General features: G+C 34.8%; 1 protein-coding gene across 1 annotated transcript in view; it reads right to left on the reverse strand.

The window, feature by feature from the left end:
* Positions 1-949: 949 nt before the first annotated feature.
* The window catches only part of LOC123523944 (mucin-like protein), a 59,108-nt gene continuing 34,109 nt past the window's right edge, over positions 950-25,948 (reverse strand). The window contains exons 7-25 of the mRNA XM_053539395.1: positions 25,184-25,357; positions 24,722-24,849; positions 22,747-23,052; positions 22,206-22,422; positions 20,592-20,851; positions 20,037-20,250; positions 19,006-19,242; positions 17,137-17,280; positions 16,619-16,813; positions 14,814-15,065; positions 14,321-14,525; positions 13,247-13,413; positions 12,342-12,503; positions 9,759-9,884; positions 9,336-9,461; positions 8,332-8,466; positions 3,754-3,867; positions 1,392-1,649; positions 950-1,095 (exon numbers count right to left, since the gene is read on the reverse strand). Coding sequence (XP_053395370.1) covers positions 965-1,095; positions 1,392-1,649; positions 3,754-3,867; positions 8,332-8,466; positions 9,336-9,461; positions 9,759-9,884; positions 12,342-12,503; positions 13,247-13,413; positions 14,321-14,525; positions 14,814-15,065; positions 16,619-16,813; positions 17,137-17,280; positions 19,006-19,242; positions 20,037-20,250; positions 20,592-20,851; positions 22,206-22,422; positions 22,747-23,052; positions 24,722-24,849; positions 25,184-25,357 — 3,551 coding nt within the window. The 3' untranslated portion in view covers positions 950-964. The remainder of the gene's footprint in view (positions 1,096-1,391; positions 1,650-3,753; positions 3,868-8,331; positions 8,467-9,335; positions 9,462-9,758; positions 9,885-12,341; positions 12,504-13,246; positions 13,414-14,320; positions 14,526-14,813; positions 15,066-16,618; positions 16,814-17,136; positions 17,281-19,005; positions 19,243-20,036; positions 20,251-20,591; positions 20,852-22,205; positions 22,423-22,746; positions 23,053-24,721; positions 24,850-25,183; positions 25,358-25,948) is intronic.

Genomic DNA, 25,948 nt, shown 5'->3' on the forward strand with positions numbered 1-25,948 from the left:
TTCAAATCTGACCAGCGGATAAGACGAGGGTATCTTTTGAATTTTTTCTTTTATTTTTTATCTCTGACGGTGATGCTTATTTACAATTAGGCTTGATAGAGGGAGGAATTATTTTAATTTGGGTAAGCACTTTCTGACAGCACGACTATTGAAGCTGCTACTATATAGGATAAAGTGACCACGTCCTCAGGCGGCCATGCTTTATGATCAAAATGAAAATATTGAAAAATATTGGTACAGTGTCACCAAAGAAACGGTTGTACTAAATTGTTTTAAATTCGAGCCAGCTGTTTCTAATAAAAACAGGAAAAGTGATCACGTAATTTAGCAGCCATGCTTTTTAAAGAATAAAAATATTTTGAACATTCACGTTGAAGAAGGTAATGCAAGAAACATTTGTGCAGTTTCTGACAAGGGGTGCTTGTCACTGTTCCCACAATTAACATATAGGAAAATATGAAGAAGCTTGTTATATGAAAAATCAAAATAATTTGAACACATTTGACAGTGTGTACCAAAATAAATATTTGCGTAGAATGGCCCATACATTCTTATAAAATTTGTAAACAGTTTAGTTTTCCCTTTCTCTGGTCAACCAGAGTTCTGCATAGAATAGATACATATTTTCAAATTATGTAGACGGCTCTCTGAGACCTGTCTCTGCCAAATGTTTAACAGGGGAGGTTTTAAAGAAATATTTTACATACGTCTATATTTACGACGGGATTTGTGGGAAAAATATCTCATCATGAGCACATGGCACTCAAGTGAGCTAACAAAAATTAAATGAACAAAAACGTCCAAAAGACTTATGTTAATTTGATAAAGCTAGACCTATAAAGTTATTTCTTGAAAGCAACAAACTTATCAAACATATTTACACATGATGTATATGTGTTTATATACATTACATTTCAAACGGAATTCTTTTCTTCTTTCATTCCAAACACCAATACTTAAATCTTCACTTGCCTTTACAACGAGTGTTGTTGTATAAGGTTAAACCTTCGGAACAGCCGCACGTATAGCCTCCAATAGTATTGAAACATGTTTCTTCACAGTCATTCCAAATTAGATCGGAACATTCATCAATGTCTGAAAATGCAATGCGAAGTTGTATGATTAATGCCCTTCTTTAATAAATATACAGAAAAAGAGCCGAATGTGGTATTTGATATAGATACTATGATTGCTTTAAAAGTTTAGTCCGATATTTCTGTGTGACTGAGGTTTATTTAGAATAAATTCCAATTATTATTATATTTTCTCATTTGTAGGCTTGTCTTTAACAATCGTCTTTGCAATGTTATGCATATTTTTGTATGCATACATAATACATAATACAGTTTCATGTATAACAAATTCATTTTGAATACAGTTTTGAAAATAACCTTCACATCGGCCTTGATTCTCGTAAAATCCGTCTTTACATCTGCAAACGTAAGAACCAGGAACATTCACGCATTCCTGTCTTACGTTATAACAAGGGTCAGTGAGGATATCACATTCATCTATGTCGTCATCACACGTGTCACCTTGCCAACCTTCTTCACATATACAGCCGCGAATTGGGTTACAGTCCAGATTTCCCCGTCCTGTGCATTTGCACTCATTTTCACAATTTCTTCCCCAGAATGGAAAGTCACATTCTATAACAAGTTTAGGGTACATGTTATTAAATAATATGAGGATCTAGAGTACGATTTCCTATATCCAATACGGTAGCCTTCCAACATCTTTGCAATTTTCCTTTTTTAATTATTTTCTGAGCCGATTCTCTTTGATCATGGCTTGCTTTTTCATTAGATTCTTTTGCATTGTAACTGTCAGTTACATTAGAGCCTTTTTGTACCTGGCTTTTATAGCACTTTATGTGAGTTAATTATAGCAAAAGCAATGTAGAATGAAAGTGTTGATATAGTGCAGTGTCAGACTGTCTTGTTTATGAACCTAGACACAAAATTAAGAATTTTTGCTTTATTACGGGACATTTAGAAAAACTGCGTATGGTTTAATTTACGTATATTCATTACCTGACTATTTACCAGAACACATACTTCTCATATACTTAATAGTTGCAAGACAATTTTAATATCATATTTAATAAAAATACTAATTAAAGCAGCTAAATGTATAAACTTAATTAACAATATCTTAAATGTGTCGGTATCAGAAGAGGGGGTGTCGATATTGAGACAAAGTTAAAAGTCTAAAGAACTTAAAATAGTTCTCATTGGTCAATATGCAAAATTTAATATAATGAAGCTACACGTTATTTCAACCAATGCCAACCGGTTTTGTTGAAAGATTAATTTAAGTTAATATGCACCACCTAACATTTTTCAAATGACTGTAATGAAATTTTGTTAGATTAAAGTTGACGATATTTGCGACTGGCTGGTATTTTTTCAGTTTTCTTTTATTCTCCACTTTGCAGCTGTAAATCTTCAAACATGAACACTAACGTCAGTTTTTCAGCAGAGCGCAAAATAACGGATTTGACTGGTTCTTTAAGTAGCGTTTTTATTTACAACAAAAATACGGCAAAAACTCTTTATTTTCAAGTTTGTATTAAAAAACATCTCTCCAATGATATATGATTTATTTCAACGTCACATCGGAGGCAAAAGATTTATGAACGCAAAACACGCAAAATTGACGTCGAGCTTCACCCAAAACTTTGTGTAAAGAAGCCCGTATTTAAGAAACTGCCAGATAGTATTTTGAATAAATTTGAACAAGCGTGCAATATTTCAATCGCTCTCGATTCCGTACAAGAATAATGGGGGTCACCGTTTTAGATTTCGCTCTATTTACCGTGGCGCTTCCCTTTCCCCGTTAAAATAAAGACGTTTCTATACCTATTTCGTTAATTTTCATTAATTTAAAATTCTGTGTATATTGGTGGATATATATCAGCTATTGAAATAAATGTCGGTATTATCAGTTGACATACGTGAACAATTTATCAATGAAATATAGATGAAATCTAAAAAAAGATTCTTTCGAATAATAGAACAGAACTAGCAACATCGGTTCAATTCAGTCTTTATATAAATATATGCAACAACCCCCCACATTCCCTAGTACTGGCTAAAGCGGAGCTCAGTTGTAAAAATTGGATTTGAAAGCTAGATGTGTGTAAAAAGGACACATGTGCCCTTCTCTAGGTCAAGGACTTTTTGAGATATGTACGACACAAATTCGGACGGACAAATGGACAAGGCCAACTCTATGATCCTCCCCGCCCCCTAAACGATTGGGGGTACACAAATAATGTCCTTTGTTATCCCAAAACACTACAAATTATAGAAACACTGGGGACTTTTCAAAGCCACCACACCGCACTTCTAGACTGCTTTTGAAATTGTTAGTACAATCTGTGAAAAGATTGCACCATAGACATTATAGGACACACTCTTCTTTATGTCAATTGAACATCTATAATGTTACCTAGCACCAGCGTCATTCTATAACAGTAAAACTGAATGCTCTCCATGATCCAGATGTACAGGGCAATATAAAAGCACATATATAACATCGTTGAGGCATAAGAATTTTAGACATTTAAAAATATAAATATTTTTCTATGATCTAGAATACTGATATACTTTTTATCATATCAGAGCATTATCATCAGTGTTATGATAATAAATTTATTCTTAAATGTAACTTGATTATATATACACACCCTCTCATTGAAATCACTGGTCATGTATGAGAGAAGCCAACGTAATTTTGATATTCATTTACCTTTACAAGTCAAGTCGTCCTGTAGCTGATAACCGGAATAACATTCGCATTTAAATCTCCCAGCAGTGTTGATACAAAGTTGAGGACACACATTTCTTTCGCATTCATCAATGTCTAAACAAGAAGTACAAGGAAATGGTCAGCATTATAAAAGTGTAAACTTTGTCTCTTAAGATAATACGAGAGAAGGTCAATAAGTTCATAGAACTAAGTATATATTGATACAAATCAAAATTCATTTTTTCATCTTTGCGCAGTATACACAACTGCTAGTTGAGTGACAACAGTCTTTCAGTCAACACCGACAATTTTCACTCTTGCTTGGCAGTTGAATAACCTGACCCATAGGCAAAGATGGAAAATCAGAATTTGGAGTTTAGAGCTGTAATTAAGTTCCTCACTAAAGAGGGATCAAATGCCAGAGAAATCCATCGCCGCATGGCTGATGTGTATGGTGATAGTAGCCCGCAGTGTTCCACAGTGGCAAAGTGGTCAGCATAATTTAAACGTGGACGAAGCCCTTTGGAGGATGACCTACGGTCAGGTCGGCCTGCTGATGCCATCAATAAGGAGATGATTGATCGTGTTGAGGGTCTTGTAATCATGAATGATCGGCGAATCAAAGTCGATGAACTTGCTAGAGAGTGTTTGCACTATAATTCATGACCATCTGGGGATGTCAATGATTTCTGCAAGATGGGTCTCCCGAAACCTGAACATGCAGGGTCGTCAGCAAAGGTTGAAATCATGTCGAGAGCTTCTTAAAATTTGAAATGCCAATCCAGAAGACTTTCACACTCGTCTCATAACAGGAGTTGAAACATGGATTCGTCATAGGGATCCAGACACTAAACAAGAATCAATGAAATGGAAGCGCCCTGGCTCACCTGCACCTAAGAAATTTCGGACTCAACCATCAGCTGGCAAAGAAATGGCCACTGTATTTTGGGACTCAAAAGGGGTGCTATTAATAGATTATAAACCTGCTGGTATTGCAATCTCTGGGGCCTATTATGCAAATCTTATCAAACAGTTAAGAGCTGCTATTAAAGAAAAAAAAGGGGGAAGCTAGCCGCTGGTGTACTGCTTCTGCATGACAATGCCCCTGTGCACAAGTCAAGACTTGCACAAGCGGCTATTCGTGAGTGCAAGTTCGAACAATTAAATCACCCTCCTTACTTTCCAGACCTGGCACCAGGTGATTATTATCTGCTTCGAAATTTAAAGTCGCACCTTCGTGGAACTAGATTTCAAGATAATGATGAACTCAAGGCTGCCACAGAGGCTTGGTTTGAGGACCAAACAGATGACTTTTATTTTAAAGGCATAGACTGCTTAAAAGAACAGTGGGGCAAGTGCATTGAGGTAAAGGGGGATTATATTGAAAAATTATATTGAAACCATCAGCCTACCTCCATTATAAACGCCGAGTTCTACGAACCTTTTTGAGCTCCCATCGTATGTATTCATGATAATGCAGTGAGTACTCTAAAACGAAAGCTTACTAAGAACCGGTGTGTACTGGTATTTAAACATTTGCAACAAAGCATATAGCTATTCGCAGAAAGTATATTTATGCTTTTTACGTGTAACTGAATCCAATCTTCTACCGATTAGTTTCTGCAACTTAGTCTCATTTAAATCGTTTGCAAGTTCATATCTCACTTCTTGGCCGGATCAAGATTGATCGATAAGAGGGAGAATAATGAAGACTTCGCTTTTTGGCATGCATTGTCAACTTTGCTTGATTTCTTTTCTTAAAGATTTAGGATAACTGAGTTCAAAGTACGTGAATGTCTACCAAATTTGATAACGAAAAGTTTGATGGCATTCATTATATATTTAAATCTACATGTGTAGCGGTAAGTTATGTCTAACATTTTCTGGGATTACCTGGTCTAGTTGCCGAGAGTGCTATATCACCGGCAAGAGTTGTGTTACCTGTTTGATGACCAAGGACGGTTGTACCAAAACCACTTTGTTCTAAAGTATTTAAAAGCTCTTATATAAATAGGTTATACATCCAAGTGGAGATAGATCCTCCTTGACGAATTCCTTGTTTTACCGGGAAATAGCAGAATTGAGTGTTATTTACAAAATAACAGCTTGCCGTATCAGAACGGATGTCGGCGAGTATTGACCACATTTTATCGCGAACGCTTAAAAGATGTAACCTTTAGAAAATAGTGTCTACCCAAACTGTGTCAAACGCCAGGCTTGTGTCAAGCTTTCAAAATAAACTCTACTGTTAAGTTCTATATTGTAATAAATTGTTTCTTTCAAGTTAAAGGAAGCTATTATAGTCCTATAACTGGTAGGCATATTGCTGTTTATTTGGAAAAAAATATGTTGGTAATCGAAATCCAATCATTTAACTTATCATGTAAAACCTCAAACAATTTGTAGATTACAGGGAGTAATGTTTAATATCGGCCTGTAATTGCTTGGGTCGGATCGTGATTTGCCATCGTCTTTATAAATTGGAATGTTTGGTAGGACACCGTCTGTTATTATCTTATTATAAAGCTCGGTTATTATAATAACTAAGCCCTGACTGCGATATTTAAGGTGCTCATTTACAATTGTATCAAAGAAGGCTGCCATGTTTTTCTTAAGTGAGCTGATACATTTACCAACATAATCTGTGGTAATGTTTGGTTCTATATCTGGTATACGTGCAAGGTACGCGCCAGATGTTTTCACTTCAAATTTTTTTGTTCAATTATAGATTTGAATTCAGCGTCACAATTTTGGTCGTCTAAAGGTGAATAGAAGTTCTGAAAACATTTAAAAAATTCATTAGTAATGCCTTCTGGATCGCGCGTCAGAACGTTTTCAGTCTGGAGCTGTGTACATGTTAAATGGGATTTTTAGTTTTCAGATAAATAAGTCCCAAGAATAGCCGACTATCGCATTCTGCTGCTCTATTCAATTGTGAAACAAAATTATTTCCTACCTGCTAAATAGCGTGTTTTTTAGTTTTGGCAAATTCCCGTTTCAATAATGTATATGTGGCATACGATTCGTGAATCGAGCCTTTCGGGTGACCGTCTACTAACCATTTCCGGCGCGCAAGTCTTTGTGCATCATGGGATTCGTTTACTTCCAGTAAACCAATCAGGTTTTGCATTACTATTATATTTCGATTTGGGCAGGGTGTTGTTTGCTGCGCAACATATTGCTGTTATCATATTGTTATACATGGAATTTACATCTTCCTTGTAAACATCTTGTAACAACCAGCTTAAGTTTAACTGATATTGCGTAATGTCATCTTCGGTAATTCTATACCGAGCGAAATTCGCGAATGAGTTGGAAATATGTATTTGTGTTTCAGATTTCTTTATAGTTGTCATTACCGGTAGATGATCAGAAACAAGATAATATTATTATACGATACTTCAACATAGCTAACTAGATCTATATCGTATTTATACATAATGATATGATCCAGAGATTTTTCCATAGTGACAAAAGTATAAATCGGTCTCTTGCACGAAGGTAAACGGACGAGAGATGACATTTCATTTTCATTAAAAAAAAATTAGTTAGTGAAAGATCTCTGTTTGATGGCTAGTCAGTAGAAGAATACGTGGACACTTCTCCATTCATGTCTCCGAGGATGACAATTGTACCAGTTTCTGAGTAGGAGTTGCATAAGGCTTGCAATGTATTGAGACAGTCAATATAGTGATCATTTGGATAATTAAAGAAGGCATATATACGCAAAATACAATTATCCTATCATTATTGTGACAGTATATTTCTACACCTATAAACCGCTTGTCGGCAATCTCATCCATTTTTCTAAGTGAAAATTTTAGCGAGGATTTACATGTATACACTATAGATACACCGCTTTTACCACATTTAAGTTGTCCAAAATAATCATAGTTTCTATCAAAGCATGTTATATTATCATAGTTTCTAGCAATTGTATTCATGAAACATTTTGAGTAGTCAAATAGTTTATGTTCCGTAATGAAGACGATGTCTATGCTTTCAATATCTAGAAGTTTAGATAAACTTGCCGCTGAGGACATAATTCCTTTTACGTTCCATTTTGCAAGACGCAGTTCAGTTTGTTTTAATGTTTTACTATGGATATTAGAATGGATGTTAAACATTAATCAAGGTTGTAGGAGTTACTTGGATCCATATTATGATGGTCATTCTGTTCGTCGTATTTGGAGTTTATTGACTGCTCTCGATATGTTCGTCTGAATTTATCCCACGCGTTCCTTGATAACCATTTCCGGTAATGCACGAATCGTGACCAGAAATATTCATTCTCAACGTTATGACCTTGATAACTCTGGACAGCTGCCAGATCTCCGGAATAGGGACCTCAACATCACCGCCCTCTAAACTAATCTGAAATACTGTTGAAAACACACCGAACCCAAAGAAAACAAACGGAAGAAAATTTAATTACACTAAAAGTCACATAAGTCAAAATATCTCAAATGTCACAGATGGATTTCACTGAGGAATGGCAAAGGAATGTATTGTTTATCGCAACAATCAAAGAATGGCTTACAATAGGAGAGATTATTCCAGGTAACAGAGTACACTTACCAACACACGCAGTCCTGTTTGCTGAGAGTTCAAACCCATTTTCACAAAAACATGTTGCTGTTGAATCTTTATCAAGTGTACACCCCGCCGTATAACTACAATCAATGTTTGTTTCATCGCAGATAGATAAGTCTTCTGCAATCAGAACCATTATTCTGGATTTGGTATCAAGATTCAAGGTTTTGTTCACAAAACATCGACTGAGAGCAAAAACGCTACTGTAACTGTGATTTTTATTATCATTATTATTATCATTACATTATTATTATACCACATTTATATAGCACTCTTTTCATGCAAATGTAAACGTTCAAAAGTGCTTTACAGGATAAATTGCAAACAATACAAACAAATACACATTCAACACAAATCACTCCACATTAACAAAAATCATGAATGTAGAACATATAGATAAAACAAGACAAATATACATACATATCCAAAAGTATTTAAGTGATCCTAGGATAAAATAATGTTATAGCTATTTTATGAAAAAAACAAAAAATGTATCGGCCAATTATCAAAATGTTTTACAAAGAAGTGGCTTTTAACAGACTTTAGAAAACAGCTTGCGTGTGAGCTTCCCTGATCTTCACGAAAAGCTGCGATTGCCATACATCATGGTTTTAGTTTTTGGCATTACCAGTGACAGCGTGTCTTGTGATCTTAGGTATCTGACCGGTGATAAAACTATAAATTTAGTCGAAAAGATAGATATATTCTTCCCAAACAAGCAAATGGCAACACACCGAGATACGAAGAGTAAGTCTGTATGCGGATTTGCGATTACCGAGTATGCTATTTTTTCTGCTTTGCTTTTGTCCTTGTTCAACAAAAGAACCCAGACGAGTTTGTCCCTTGGACTATTAGTGTAAAGGAATTAAAATAAGGACAATCATTATTACAGCATATGTCTATCAATTCTGAATAAAAAAAAATCATTGAGTTCATAATGGCTTATTAGAAATAATGAAAATTATTTAAACAGACACTGAAAGATATACCCTGTTCACACTTCCATGTGGTCAAGTTAAAGCTATAGCCTTTGTAGCATTCGCATTTAAAACCGCCGTCTTCATTTACACACATCTGACTACAGTTGTGGATCGCATCGTCGCATTCATTGATATCTGTTCAAAGATTGATATTCTTAATGCGACTCTTGCTTAGAAGTATTTCATCAAGAATTTCAAGAATAGTACTTAAGAATAGAAAAAAAATGTTTCCGAATAATTAAAGTACTAAGTCAATTGTACTTACGATTGATAAACTGGTAATTATGTTTTACTGAAGTTAACTTTATACCAGATAACACAATCTATGTTAGAAATTCATATTTTGTTTATATCTACAACCACTTCCAAACCCTTGATGAATTTGGGAAAAATTATGTCTTATTCTTCACAGAACGACCAAAATATACGTACCATTACACAGACTACTGTTTCTAGAACTTATCCTGTATCCGTTGTTACATGTACATTCGTATAATCCATCCGTATTCAGGCATTGATGCTCGCAGAGATTTTGATGATCATCGCATTCATTAATGTCTTAAATAATGAAACATTATATATGGTTATATTGACTACTGAACTAATAAGCACGAGAAATGCACTCCAATCAATTTTACTCTGCATATTACGTATATTTCGAATCAATCCGTTATGGTCTTTATCAATAATTAGAGAGTTTGAGATTTCAACCTTCGCCTTCCCCTTCAACGTCTCTTGCGAAGTTAAAGTATGAAGTTGAAGTTCGATTAAAATTCCTTGAGATTTCAAACATTAGAATGAACCTTACTTCTTTTAATCCGCCCATTCAATTTATCTGTAATTATTATCGTGTTTTTCGTGCATTTTGATACAAATTGTCCGAAATGGCAGGAATTTTACAAGTGGTTTTAAAAATGAAAAAATTAAAAACATTTTAATTAATATAGAGCGATTACCAAAAAAAAAACAACAACAAAACAAACAAACAAACAAAATAAATAAATAAATAAATAAATAAATAAAACGATAAAACAATGTGAACAATGTAAAAACTCGTTAGTGTTGCTCCGAACATTTAGGTTTTATATAAAATTATGTCAGTATAGTCAGTATACAATGCACGATTGTAAATCATGCATGAGAGGAAATAAAAACGATTATTACATACCTAAAATTATTTTCCATTGGGTTTCAATGGACCGCGATCGTGCAATATTTTTCCATGTCATGACGTTGAACGCTTTCATATCGGACTAGTCCCAATCCGTGACTCTATTTACCTCCCCTGACGGTCCGTCCATTGCGGATCTCGTTCTTTAGATTTTTGTTGCTATTGTGTGTTTGTTTAATTTGTAATTTATGCAATATTTTGTTTACTTTTACACTTTGATTAATCGGACCTATTAGATACTGGCACGTAGTAATTTATCAGACTGAAATGAGTTGGACTAATATAGGACGTGGAGTGTTTTCTTAACGTTGTAATGGAAAGAATCGCGTGACGTCCGTGGCGTCCGAGCGCACGTTGCGACAACAAGTTGACGTCATTTTCGCGGAAAATATTAATGCGCGTCAGTTTGATTTGTTTATTGCGTTTTCGGAGAACTGTTTTCCGTATTTTTTCCTGTCTTTCGTGACAGAACGATAATTTAGATATAAATTAATCATTTGATAGTGGATATGTAATAAAAACGTTATCGTCATTCTTTCGCGGACAATATTGCTCTCCTAAAGTCGCGCAATATTACCTCTGCAGAACTCGTGCATATATCCACATACAAAGTTAATAACCTATAATGATCATATCGACGCGATAATGACACTATGTATGACTCTGTATAATGCCAAACTCTCAGACAGCACAATATGATTTTAATATACTATTTTATAAGTAAAGCATCTGCGGATCCAGGAATTTTGGTTAGAGGGACACCAACATTAAAGAGGGGTTCGCCCATTTCAGGGGGCGTGGGGGGTAGGGGTAGGGTCACACCGAGTTTCAAGACCGACTTTCTTTGTAAAATGTAAGCATCAAAGGGGGAATTAACCCACAATTTTCTTCTGCCAGGCTTTGGTTCCGTGCATTTCAAGAATGGAGTTATTCCATACGGCTAACAGGAAACGTCTCTCATCATGATATCACAGATCTGAAATTGTCTGATGCTTCAAAGGAATTTTCCGTATTACTAGTACCATTTTATGTTTATAATTAAAACGCAATTGTCGTATTCAGTGTCCGACAAAAACAGATTGATTTTATTTGGATGTGAAAATAAAATATTCCACCAAATGATAATCGCGCGTAATTATTTATTTCTCAAGTAAAATGACTATCATGCCATGTGCCTCCATCAAGATTTCAGTCTTTGATACCGAGTATGTGGACAGAGTAGATGTAAAAAGCATGAAGTTTCGACTTTCGTGATATCACATATTCGGACGTTCAAAACTTCACTTCGTACGACAAAAATGCCCATCTGGTATAATCGATACCGCCTGGGGACACAAATATGCCGTAGAAGTTAAAGTTTGAACAAAATCTCAAAGTTTCTCAAAATCAGTTGATAACTTCATACTTCCAAGTTCAATTCAATGTATTTAGTTAAAATCATTAGCCATACAAAACTTCATTATTCTTATGCCTATTGATAGTGGTTCGCATCAAATTTAGTCTAATTATATATATGGATAATCAAATAACTTAATAAGCAGAAATCCTGAAACTAACCTTTTTGTTTCGCATAGTAATAAAGAGAAGTCTTAGGCTTACGTGATATTACATGGAAAACTTTAGTAGCAACGTGTGATATAAATAAACTACACGCATATCGGTGACGTTTTACCCAAAATATATATGAGAGACGTTGAAGGGGAAGGCGAAGTTCGAAATCTCAAACTCTCTACTATTCAAAATACTACGTACTACTAGATGTTATGCCAAACGAAACGTTTTTCAAACTGTATGATTGTGTTTTTCTTATGTAGGCGAGAAAATATCTTTTTATTTTATTATACCTGTACATTTATCTCCGTCTTCTTCGAAACCATCAGGACAACCGCTGCAGATATGAGTTTTACCAAGTTCTTTTTGTTTCTCTGAAGTCAATGTAGTACAATTTCTGTTGGCAGAGCAAGGACTGGCCACACAACCATCAAACTCATTTTCACAATCGTCACCTAGCAATTGATATATTTACTCGCTAAAATACTTTCATCGCAAAACTTATAACACTTCTCGAGATCACAGAGAAATAAAATAGCTGCGATATTGAACTGCATTTCTTTACAAAGTATCTTTATGCATCATGTGGTGGAGATAATTTTTAGTTACACTGTAAGTTAACATGGTGAAGATTAAAAGTTCGGGTTTGGGCATAATTATCTGGTTTTAATAGTCCAGCAATGGTTTTACAATTGACAATTATTTTGTTATGTCAGCTACTGTTTGTTTTACTTTGTCTACATTTGTGTGTGTAGATTTTCAATATGAACACGTTCATACATACACACCTCAACCTATTGTGCTCCTTTGTTTCAACAAGTATTGTTTCTTTTTTTATACATTATTGTGAGTATATTCATCCCATACAAACTATACCAGAATACAATGCAAACAAAACATTTGATTTGAGACTTTGAGCATGATGTTCCTATGAGATCTTTGTCACTGAATTTATTTCGTTGATAATAAATACGTTCTAAGAAATCTTTAATACTCTGGGAGGTCTTATTCTCCTGGATTTCGTAAATGCGGCATTTTATGAAATTTAATGCCAAAGAAAACAAAATAAACTGGAAATTCATATCCCCACTTAATAACCGTTTCTGCCAAATCCAAGAAACTTCATGCACAGGAAATTAAACGATTTCACAGTAGCTATTAGAAATTTTAAAGCAGCAAAAAATCAAGTAGTGTGTACCTTCGTACTGAGGTTCACATTCACATTCTAAATATTTGAAATACTCTGTCTCTCGATGGTCACTTCTGGTTTTATTAGTACAATTTCCTCTCCCATTACATCCCGTACAGAGCCTCACATTGACTGTAAACGGTATAGCTTTTCTGCCATCCTTATCAGCTGTAATGCTGTGACAAACAATATAACAGTAATGAAAATACGTGACAATGTTCAATGTTTTTGCTAAATTCTTGTCTTTTATACATTTTTTGAAGTAGAAATGTGTTCATGGGACACGAATTCCCAAACTCAAGTCATGGATTCGACAAGAAATATGACTGTACATATTTGTTTCATCTTTCAATAATTGATTAAATACTACATGTTGTAAGTTTATACTAGGTTAGTTGAATGTCCATCTATGTATACAAAAATAGACAGAACAAGAATAACTATAACCAATGACCTCTGTGACATTGTCCTGGGTCTAAATCTTAGACCAAACTTATCCTCTACTGACAGTGATATTTATGCCAAATGTATGGATATTAATCCATTCATACAAATGTTATTTACCGGACTTGTTTTATTTCTAGATGTGAACATGACTTTTAGACAGTAGTATTTGTCTTCTAAGTGTCATTTTATCTTGTTATGGTGAATGGTTGTATCATGATAGTTTAATATCCATGTGTGCATAAAAATAGTTATAGAACAGTCATGACAAATGACCTTAAATCTTGAAATCTAATTGTGACCTTGACCTTTACGCTAGGGGACTGGAATTAAATGTGATATGTCGTCTTTTACGGTTGTTATTCATTATATTCAATAACTTACAATTATTATCGACCGGACAACATTTATACACACAAGGACTCGCGAACGAACGCCCGGACGTACGTTCAGATTTAAGAATAAAAACTCCTCAAATTTCAATGATAGGTGAATAAAATGAAAGGCTGGAATGTTTGTTCTTTCGTCAAACAAAATTATTTACACTCGAGATAAGCAGGTTCTAAATTTTAGATTTTCCCCTGCCGTAAGTATAATTAGCTTAATAATTAACATAAGTACTATCATTAAAACAGTAACCTTATTTTCACAGGATCAACCGTTGACTGTATAAACACAAGTTCCCTTGATGCTTTGTTGAACGTAGCATTTCCTATATTATCAATAAATTCAAATGTAAGGTCATCAAAAGTATCATCATTTGCGATGCTAATAGGACAGACTACCTCTGATGTATCTCGTACATAAAGTTCATCACAGCCTACAATCGAAGGTGTAGTCTTCTCTGAAAAGAAATGAAATAGTGTTTTTAAGCTGTGATCACATCATTAGATTGTTCGTTTCCAATGATATTTTAAGTGTTAAACAGACAACTATACATTGGCATTAGAATCTTGTTGTAGAATTTACCCTTTATACCAATTACATTGCAAGAGTTAGAGTAACATAAGCCTTCGGCGATTTTAATATTTACTTGTAACAATGTACACCTATAGAGTCGAAATTTATCAATAAATCTTGGCGTAGTGAAAAATATTCTGTACATAATTTTAAATAATACATATTGAGTTACGAATTTCTATCGTTGTATTGTCTGTCATTTCTTTTCTTTTCTTTGTGTCTTCTGCAACCTTCTCATCATTCGTAAAAACATAGTCGAAGATACACTGGTTATTCTGCTCTCCGCCACATATCCTTGCAGCCTCGTCAAACTTTGCTGGATCAGCACTATCCAGAAATTTTGGGACGTAACTTTTATTGCGATAATCAACTGCAGTTGTCTCCTCAAAATATTTAAATACACTTGTTTTGTCATCGATTAACCCTGTGAAAAAAAGGGTAGATGTACTATTTATTCTTACGATACATAGCATTTGCGTTACTTGCGTAATAGATATACTCTCGGGGGTAGTTTAAATTCCGTAGACTTCAAAATATACATATTCATTTGTTACATGTGTTACCAGACTGCATTTAGTGAATAATAAGTTACTTACGATTTAAACATATCAATGAACAAGGTATATACTCGTTGTGATTACCTCAGTGGCTACATTCAGATCTTTTGCACCTATGATTTAACTTTTGTTTCAGTATGAATGTATTACGAAAATAATACTAAGAAGACGCTATATTTAGAATAAGTAAAGTTTTGTTAACTACTTATGCCCCAAATGACTGTCCCATTTTTGGTCCCTAGTTGACTATGAGATTGACTTTCAGCCTACTAACCCCCACAAAATAGGGATCACAAATGATTCTTATGGCATAAGCGTCCTTTAGTTATAGAGTGGAAACAGTTTTCAGTCTCATGGTCACTATCAGCTTGACAATTTCTAAATGACACCCCCTCCCACACACAATTGCAGAGGTAGGCAAACATCCTATGAAGTTCGAAGGAAACGAAATGGTTGATAAGTTACGGTGACATTTACGTTTGACCTATTGATAACAGAAAGAGTTGAGTACTTTTAATTGATAACAGGCTATCATCCTGAAAAGGTTGACGACTACAGGTCAAAAGCATTTTAACATATGGAGCATAAACCGTTCCCAGTTTTGAGATCATTGTGATCTTGACTTTTGACTTACCTATGCCTAACGAATTTTGACTTACCTATGCCTAACCTAAAATAATAGGGGCCATCTACCTTACCCAACATAAACAATCATCCTATGAAATTCGAGACCAATAGATCAAAACATTCTTACCCAGCGGAAACCGACTTACAGTTATAATGACCTTCACTTTTAGCTTACTGACCCCTGATACTATACAGATAATTAACTGTTCAATGGAAATTATCCTATAAAGCTTGACGTTGTACGCCAAAGAATCCTTTTCTTATTGAGCGGAAATCTTTTGCAGTCTCAAAGTAACGGTGACCTTGAGCATTGGACAATTGAATGGCGAAAACTCAGGGGTCATCCCCTAATCACATGAGTCAAACTGGCCTTTGCGAAATACATGTAAGAAGGAACTTCTTTCAAATTCTGTTTCTATGTGATCTTATCCTTTGACCTACTAAACTTAAAAACAGTAGGGGTTATCTGCTGACCACTGGTGACATACCTATTTTGAGTTTGACTAAAGTGAGACCGAAAGACAATGGGAAAGCAATACAACACTCTTCTTCGAAAGGAGGAGCGTGGACGGGCATAAAAAGAATTTATACATAAATGTGCCGGTATGATAATTAATATGCTTTAAGAAGATTATGAACTTCAGTGCAAGGTCTTAATTGGTTCAAATGAACGTATGTCAAGTAAGAATAACTATTTGGAAAAGTTAGTTTTTGCAGATAGTCACAAGTTTGACGCACATTACCTGAATGAAAGGTATCATTTTTACAGAGGGAGGTAAACGATGTTACTTACACAACTGCCCGTACTCATGTATTTCACTGTCATTCATATTTGAATCTAGAACCGTTCCATTCGGGGCGGTAAAATCGTTTTCTGGCAATCCGTCGTAATTGCCTAAAAGCCCTCTAGTCATGTTTCTATAATCCTTTGGGACGATAATATTCAAGGATAACATTTTTACACCGACAGTAATATTTAGCGCAATTCCTGAAATAAGTAATAAATAAACAACAATGCACTTGTAATCTTAAACAAACTGGAAAATAATGAGAGCAAGCACCAGAAATCTTTTTATTCAGCCCATTGTCGGTTTTGTTCTCGATTGTTTCAAGGCGCTGCCCTGCTTAATTCCTTTTTTATGTATGTTACATACATCTTTTATTAGTGCCGGTATGTGTTCAAAGACATCAAATAATGCTATCATTTAGATATTTTGAATCAATACATACGTCCGGAAACTAAAAGATACTGCTTTCTGCTTCTCGCTAACAATTTACACCGTTTTCTAGCAAAAAACAAAATCAGTTTACCAACTGAAGGGAACATCACAGTCAAAGTGTCGTCTTTGCGAGTCAAAGCCAGATTGTTTTCTTTGGTTATGTACATGAACGGTTTCCCACTATTGTCTTTAAACAACAAAGACAAGTCGATATTGTTTCCATATAAAGTTAGTCCTGAAACGTATTTGAATATTTGATTAATTCAACAATGCAGTTTATGTTAAACTAGAGCAGCCGCAGGAAAGACGAATTAATCCCCCACAATATGGCATTGTCATAGAAGTAAGCCAATGTCAAAGTCAAACTGTTCAGGGTCACTGTGGCCTTGACATTTGGTCTATTGGCCTCACAGTTATTAGGGTCATCTGTTGGTCATGAACAACCTTTCTAATAACTAACATGATCATAGGCTCAAGCGTTCTGAAGTTATCGTCCAAAAACGGATTAACTGTTCCTGATCACTGTGACCTTGACCTTTGACCTACTGACCTCAAAACCATTAGGAATTATCTTCTGGTCACGACAAACTTTCCTTTAAAGTTGCATGATTCTAGGCTTAAAGACACTGATTCTGGTATGCCAGGTATGTGGCCTATGGGAATGATAAGGTCTGCGTATTGGCGGTAAGGGCCAATACACAAGGCTGGACCATTGATAGACTTGCTTCTGTTTATCACAATAAGCTACTGTATAGCTACTGTGCAGTACATAATTTACAGGTGATATTTCTCACCTTCATAGCAAATCAGTTCTCACCTATAAGACTTTAGAAACCTTGATTGAATTAGGGCTAAATAAACAAAGTGATAAGATGCAACAGTGTTTTTTTTTTTTTTCATATTTTCAATAATTAAGTTTTTTAACAAATTTCATCCTTGTTTTTTTTTTCTTTTTTTTTTTTTTTTTTTTTAATCAAAAATGCATTCAGGCACAAAGCTTTTAGAAATAATAAATTATGTGTATTTTGAACAATGATATCTCTTTATTGCTGGATTTTATTATACATAAAAGAATCGTTATTTAGACAACACAAGGGAAATTATGCATTTTAATATATAAAATCGTTCTGTCCATATTCCATTTTATCTACTAAAAAATGCAACAGAACGCTTCTTTAATTTCTAATAAAATTCAGCAATTATCATTTTTATCATTTTTTTCTGGTTTTATTTTGTTACTTTTGATTTTTAAGATCATAATCATTGAATAAACAAACTTTTAATTTCTTTTATTAAGTTTTAAGTAATTCTTTAATGGTAAAGGAGTGAGAATTGCTTTGCTAGAAGAGTTATTATTTAATTGGCTGGGTCATTACTCAACATAAATTAAAATGATTTTGTGTACATTCTAAAAAATACAAAAAAAACAACAGCATTTCAATCAATAAAATGCAAAACACAGGAAATAACCAATTTATCTGTAGGCAATAAAATTTATGATTCTCTGACAATAATTAGGCTACATGTCAAGTCTACAGGGGTTTTATGGACCCTTATCAGACGGGACCAGACAGGATCTTGTATATTGGGGATTAAAAAGTCTGGTATTTGCGTGGGGGGGGGGGGGGGCACTTATATAGGAGATTTTCTTTGCCTTTAAACAGTATTGTGATCTAGACCTTTGACCTACTGACCGAAACTTCAAACTTGGCCTGTAATTTAAGATGTTACACCTGTATAACAAAATGTTTTAAAACCTGTCAAGCCTTCCATGAGTTATCGTCCGGAAACCATGAAAACCAACGGACCGACAGACCAACAGATCGACCGGCAAGCTCACTCTTATATAGCCCCCTCCCCCATACTTCGTTAGTGGGTGTATAATGACACTGCAATAATTTAATTGAAAATTTCAAATATACAATTACAAAATTCACAAAAATCAGATATTCAAAATTACCGTTTTCAGCGTCGTTGAGTTCTACATGGAGAGAAGCATTCGTATAATCCTTTGCTGCAAACGCTGTGAAAATTGTGGCATATGACTGTGTTCCATCTTCTTTAATCGCCCGCCGTGTTCGCGCTTGCAACATGAAGTCAGATTCTTCTGTCTCCAGTAGCGTGTATTCACCAAAACCGTTGAAAGTATAGTTGTTTCCATCAAGTGTTTGAAAATGGGGATCACCCCATGTTGTGCCTAGAATATTTGTATACATACTGTATGAAATGTCGAGAAAAATATTATAGGAGTAACTTGCGAGTGTTCGTTACATACACATGACTTTAGATCAAACAATTTGAAGTAGGGTTTTACCTTTGTCTTTTATCTATAACGAGTAAAAAATTGAGCTAAACTAAAAGTCTACAAACTGTTTCTTGCTAATATCTGTTAGAAATAGATGTCGCATAAGAGCTACTATATCACTATCAATATTTAATCGGAATAACCCAGACATTTGGTGGAAAAAACATTTTTTGCTATGAATTCTTATGAATTACCGAAAATAAATTTTTCTTGCATTTTTACCAATATCTAACTTTTATTTTCATCCATTTCATTTCATGATTTACATTCACCAAACTCTGTGGAAATGAATGTTGAAAAATAAATCATCCAAAATGTGGACGGATAGCATAAATAATGGATATCAATTAATTATCAGTTAACTAGATTAATACAAAAAAAAGAAGAAATTTACGTCATACAAAAACAACATATGGAAAAAAATCATATAAACAACTTTTATCAGTTTTATTTGAAGGGCCTTAATGCAAGTCTCTGAAATATATTTACCTATTCTAAACCTGTTTTGTTACAACAGGTTCCAGCTGGTTGTAAGTGCATTGTAAAATACTTATCTTAAACCAGGGTTGTATTGTAACGGATAACAGCCAGGTGTATAGTACTTCAAACTTAAATACTTACCTATCTAAAACCAGGTTTAATTGTACCAAGTTCTAAGTGGGTGCAATTCAAAGTAAAATGTATACCTATCTCAAACCATGTTTCGCTGTAACAGGTTCCCACCGGGTGAAGGTTATAATAAAGATGACAGTAGTTGGATTTGCTGCAGCAGAACTGTTTTGCATTGATGTCATTTTCTATATGTTCCCGAGCATATAAGTCAGGGTGATAGATATACACGCCACCAGCTTGCGGAACTTCATTTATCCATAACCCCGTTACTGTGCTGTAGGAACACGACTTCAATTTGAAAAAAGAAATGTTTACTTATTTGTGTGTAAAACTGACCTTTCTTTGCGATGCATGGCTTCTGATTTTTATCACTGACTTTAGCAAACTGATACTAGTATATCTTTTCGTCGTAAAGTGACAGTGAATGTTATACTAATAAATGGAAAAAAATGGATATATGTAAACTTCAAAGAATGAAAATATATATATTACACAACGAATGTTTGTAAAACAAAAACAATAAAACTATAGCAATAATAATGTTAATGCAGATATATACAGTCAAATGTCTGGTTGAATTCATATCATAACTCACATTACAATAGCAGAAAATAGACGTGGTACTTAACCTTTCCGTGAGATTCGAATAACCTTGAAGGCAATATCTCTACATTGTAACTTGTTTCGTTTTCGTCATCAGCTGGCCGGTACCATGGATCGTAAATTAGACTATCTAGACTGCAAGGACACCCTGGCATTTTCTCAGACATTTCTTTAATGTCTGATATCATGTGTTTATTCTGGTTGTACCAGTCTATACACTGTATAGCATAATTTGTTTCCTTTGTTCCCACTGAAGTAAGTCTTTGGAATAACAATCCCGCAATTCCTAGTGTAAGAAACAAGTACATAAAAGGCATATGTCTATAATGGTTTGTCTGTTTTGATAGTCATTCAGACACAACACACGCTGACTTTCAATCTTAATTGTGGAAGGACGGTCAAGGTGACCATCCGGAAAATAGTTTAGGCATATATGGGCATTTTAGTGGAACCATTGAATTTCTGCAAGCCAACTGGATAGCTTTCCCACAAGAACAACTCACTGACCGAAGGGCTTGAACCGAAACCATCTAGTCACAGGGGCCCCATGCTTTAACACAAGTAAAAAGGTAAATGCGTTACCTCTGACTATGATTGCGGGCGGATAGGAAGATACCTTTAAAACAAAAACAGTTTTCTTAACAGTAGCGCTACCAGCTGAGAATATCTTTTAATAATTTACAATCTGCCGTCATTTTATCATATGTAAGAATGAAATATAGACAATTGTTTCAGGTGATTACCTGCACGTTTTGTCATTATACACTCCAGTTAGACATTTCATCAAGTCTTTTCTTAGAAAGTATATTCCTGCATAAAACTGCTGTTTTTGTTATTTTCAGGGGTTGTTTTAACAGGAGAGCAAACATGTGCTGTTTACACTCTTTTTACATATACCTGTTCCGTGGCGTAACTGAAACGTATTAAGACCCAATCACGGATAATCTAAAAGGAAAGGATGTCAGCGTGATAAAATAATGTCAACGTTCCCGTGCGCCGACAGCTTTATACGTTTTACGCTAGAAGCATTAGCACATGTTCTTATAACAACAACAGCAGAATCCCGAGGGTTTGGTTTGTGCCCGAGCTCATCAGGATATAATAAAGAAGTAATGTAGAACCATGTTTCAACACATTGAAACTATACGATGAGGTTATACATTTGCTGAATAATTAAACATGTGGCTTATAACCCATTCGTATTGTTGAGATGTTTAAAACATGGTTCAGCTTTATATCATTTCAATTCTATTATTAAATAAGACTTCTATGTAAACAAGTAGATGAAATAGAGCAGCACATTTCATCTCACGGAATAACTTATGAGTGTAAATACGTCTAATGTGTTCTTTTCGCGACTAATTACCTATACAGTGTGAGTGAATTAAATATGATACTATTTTGTCCTATTAGTTCGGTTCTGAAACATCATTTATATATATGATAGATCAAATGTAGTTGCACCCTTTCTTCGAACCTTTATGACGCAAAATAATACATCAACTTGAAATGTGCATTGTTCATTGTAAGAAATAAATGCATTTTCTTTAGCTATTAGGCCCTCAAATTTAGTTAACCAACAATTTCAAGATAATATTTAAATATGAAAATATGATCAGATATTAAGCGATGAAGCATACCGTTTGTTGCAGCGTTTCTATCTATCTGCAATGCTGTAGTTTTGAACGAGTTTATATTTGTATTTTTATGTTTTCCAGCTGCAGTGTAGCCAATCCATATATCTGGTTTAACATGCGTGTCTGCTGCCATTGTCCAAAGCATCATTTCGTATCCATACACAAACAGTGTAAATGTATCAGTGCCGTCAGTAACTATAACCGCCTGAAACGTCGCCGTCTGAAAATGTAATGTCATGCTACTTTCATTTCACACCGTTCCTTTTGCTGTACTGATTTCTTTTAGTGCATTAAAAATATTTGTTTCTGATGCTGTATCAACCTCTGTTACGAGTTGTGCCTCAAGTCTGTTTTACATAACGGGAAAACTACACTTTTAAGCCTACTTGTAACATTTCAACTGCATGAAATTGGTATCTTGGTAAAATATGTTAATCAAAGGTATTTGTGCTATAAATTGATTGTTATTGACAAGTAGCACACGTTTTAACTACTTTAAAATGAGTAAGAAATACCAAATAATTTGGTTCAAAGAATCACTTACTGTGGATCTGTCAAACGCTTGTTGAAAAGGACTAACTTTCTCCCAAGTGGCAAACAGTATGAATTTAGCTTTGAATCCTGTAACTCCACCTATTTTTTGTACCATTGATTCCACATTTTTCACGTCATCTCGTTCAAATTCTTTAACGGAATTCAAAATATCGAAGTGTCTGTAATACACAGCTCCCGATCCTGTATCTGCGAAGAATGGCGCAACAATTGTTTTGTTAGAGTATTGAGCGACATCGCTTGCCGGTACCGGGCTTGTGTGTGGTTTGTCAAAACTAACGAGACCGTTTCTACATATCTGGAAGAGCATATGAGCGGTTTTGCTACATAAAAATATGTAACGTTTTGTAATCATGTTGTCTTCCTTGAAAAAAAATGATGCTTTCTAGAAACGGATACACAAATCTATCTGATGCAGTATCCATTAGAGTGCGTGACTGAGTGGGTAAGGTTGCTGACTTTGAACCATTTGCCTCTCACCGATATGGGTTTTATGTGCCGAATTCTGGCTTATAGAAGGTTAATGGCTTTTCCAAGGTGCTCTCCTGTGGTATAATGCCCGGCGTAGCACTTCGGGTCATTCTCCGATATAAAGAGTTGAACAATTGTATACATTAATACACATTCCAATAACGATAGTACCTAGTTTCAGTCTGTTCGCTGATTTAAGATTATGTTTTTTTAAATATATGTACAAGTTAATGAAGAAAGTGCGCGCAGTTTTAAATCAGACAGTTCTATGCTCACAGTAATACATAAGTAACATACGGTATGCGATTTTAGAATTGTATTGTAATTTTGCTTTGTTATGTTTAAGTACTATGTAGCGGCTGTAAAAGTATCCCCTTACTTCCTCTCAGTTCTGTTCTATTTTCTGGTACTTGGGATCTTCATTTCACCACAAGAAAATTCCACTTAAGCCGCTGCGCGAAACTAGAGGTGTGAGTTGTGTGTGTGTGTGTGGGGGGGGGGGGGGTGAAGCGAGTTGTACATTTCATACCTCTCATAAACAAATTCTATCTAACCTTGTCTGCTATTCTGTTTCTTGGTTGCTTTCTATGTATCTAAACAATTCATTAAACGTATATAACTTTCACAACAAGGGTCTTCCAGTTCAAGTGTCGTGTGACTGCTTGAAGACGTCTCCCTGTACACGACTCTGTTTTTACATAATTATGCTGGTCTTTTGGATTCTTTCAGAACGTGATATTACTGTAGCAGAATTCCAATTCAAATGGTATCATAGGGCGTCAGATGTGCTGCATATATGTGCTTATTTGTTCCATTCGTGTATGTGTACATGTGTACTCAATATGTGTTACGTATGTATACAATTCAGGCGGCTGTATCAGTTTAAGGTGTCTTGAAATGTGGCTTTGTCGTTCAACAGCCAAACATGTTCGAAACACGCTATTGGGTGACGTTTCTCACAGTCTTTTATATTTTCAATACAATATCTTGGTAGTACCTTCACTTTCTACTGATATGTATATAAGCCAGTGCTTGTTTTGCAATAATTGCCCTTCAGCCTTATTTGGTAACCTATACATCGGTTTAAAATAGTGTGCCTAGGTTCTAAAACTTGCCATAACGCTCTTTGTCATGTTATTAGTCCTATGGCACCGTTTTTATCCTCGGGCAATAGAACATTTTTCCTAATATCAAAGATTTCTTTAAAATGAAAAGAAATGTTGTAATTAAAATATTGAATATTATGCCCTACCATTAGATGTATACGCAATTTGTTTTCTTATAGCCAAGACATACAACGGATTTATGTTCTCGTTTACTATTAGGATACATTATAATAATATTAATTACAATTATATAGATATTGGATAGAGGTATTGAGCTGTATAAACATACGTGAAATTCCTCATGGCACATTATATTCCGAGCTGTACGACTGAAAATTTATATGTTTAATATATTTTGATCTTGTTTACTAAACAATGATTATTACTCACATAAATTTTCTTATGTGTTTCTTCAAATATTGGAATGCCCGGGTCTAACAGAATTGCGTCGCTACATGAGTCAGTATTGTCTGGAATTATATCGTCGCCTTCTGATATACCATGAGGATATAACGACACTAAAATGTAGAAATTGGAGGAGAGTATAAGGCCGTTTGTTTCGATTTTTGAGCCTCATCATTTCAGCCTTGTGCTTATTCACACATGCAATTCATTCATATCTGAACAAGAATTACGTGAAAAAAAAACAGTACTCATCAGAGTAATTTGGACGTAATGAATTATTTGCTCGGATAAATGATGCATATCATTCAAGGTTGAACCAACCTACTGCTAACTTAAATGAGTTAAACGGTAAACAAGATAAAATCACTGGTTCTTAGTACATGTATTTTGAAATTAGAGTAGAAATTAACACTATTTTCTGAATAGAAAACTTAAAAGAATATTTACCCTTTTCAATGCAAGACGGAACTGTACCATTCCATTTGCCTGAACTATTACATACAATTGCGAGATCACCTTGTAACAGGTATCCGTCTAAACAATCAAATGTGACGACTGAACCGAACTTTGTATAATTTCCATTTCTATTCCCATTTTCTGGTGCAGCAACTGCTTTGCAATCTACAAATTATTTGTTACATTTATTTTCAACCAATAAATCGCTTTGCTTTATCGTTATGATTATGATTTAAATGTACTTACATGTATTACTTGGTAAATACATTTTTAAAATAAAAAGTGTCAAAAATATATCCATTGTACATAAATTCATCAAAGCTATTTCTAAAAAATGTAATAAAGCTATTTCTGAAAAAAAGAAATAGCCCTTTTGGCCGACTGTCGTAACATTACCATTCGTTACAGACTGAGGTTGGCCAAACAATCATTCACGTAGTAATGTACGGGACATTTGAACAATTTTCAAATTTATTACCTTTCAACTTTTCTACAAGTAGGTAATGTTATAAGAGACCCACAATTTAACTTTTAATTATTGTTATCAGTAGAGCAATTATCTTATTGTGCTAGCAATGTTTCTATTGCATGTCTTCATGTCATTGTTGTTGTGTTTTCTGGTCCTTCGGGATCATTGATTTCAACTCGTGTGGGTTTGAGGGTTGGATGTTGCTTGGCAGGTGCTGGGGGCGTGGGCGGTGTTGCGCTTTCCGTTGCTGCTCATGGGCGGGCTCGGTCTGGCTGGGTCTGCAGTTT

The sequence above is a fragment of the Mercenaria mercenaria genome, chromosome 3, assembly GCF_021730395.1.
Source record: "Mercenaria mercenaria strain notata chromosome 3, MADL_Memer_1, whole genome shotgun sequence".
Classification (NCBI taxonomy): Eukaryota; Metazoa; Mollusca; class Bivalvia; order Venerida; family Veneridae; genus Mercenaria; species Mercenaria mercenaria.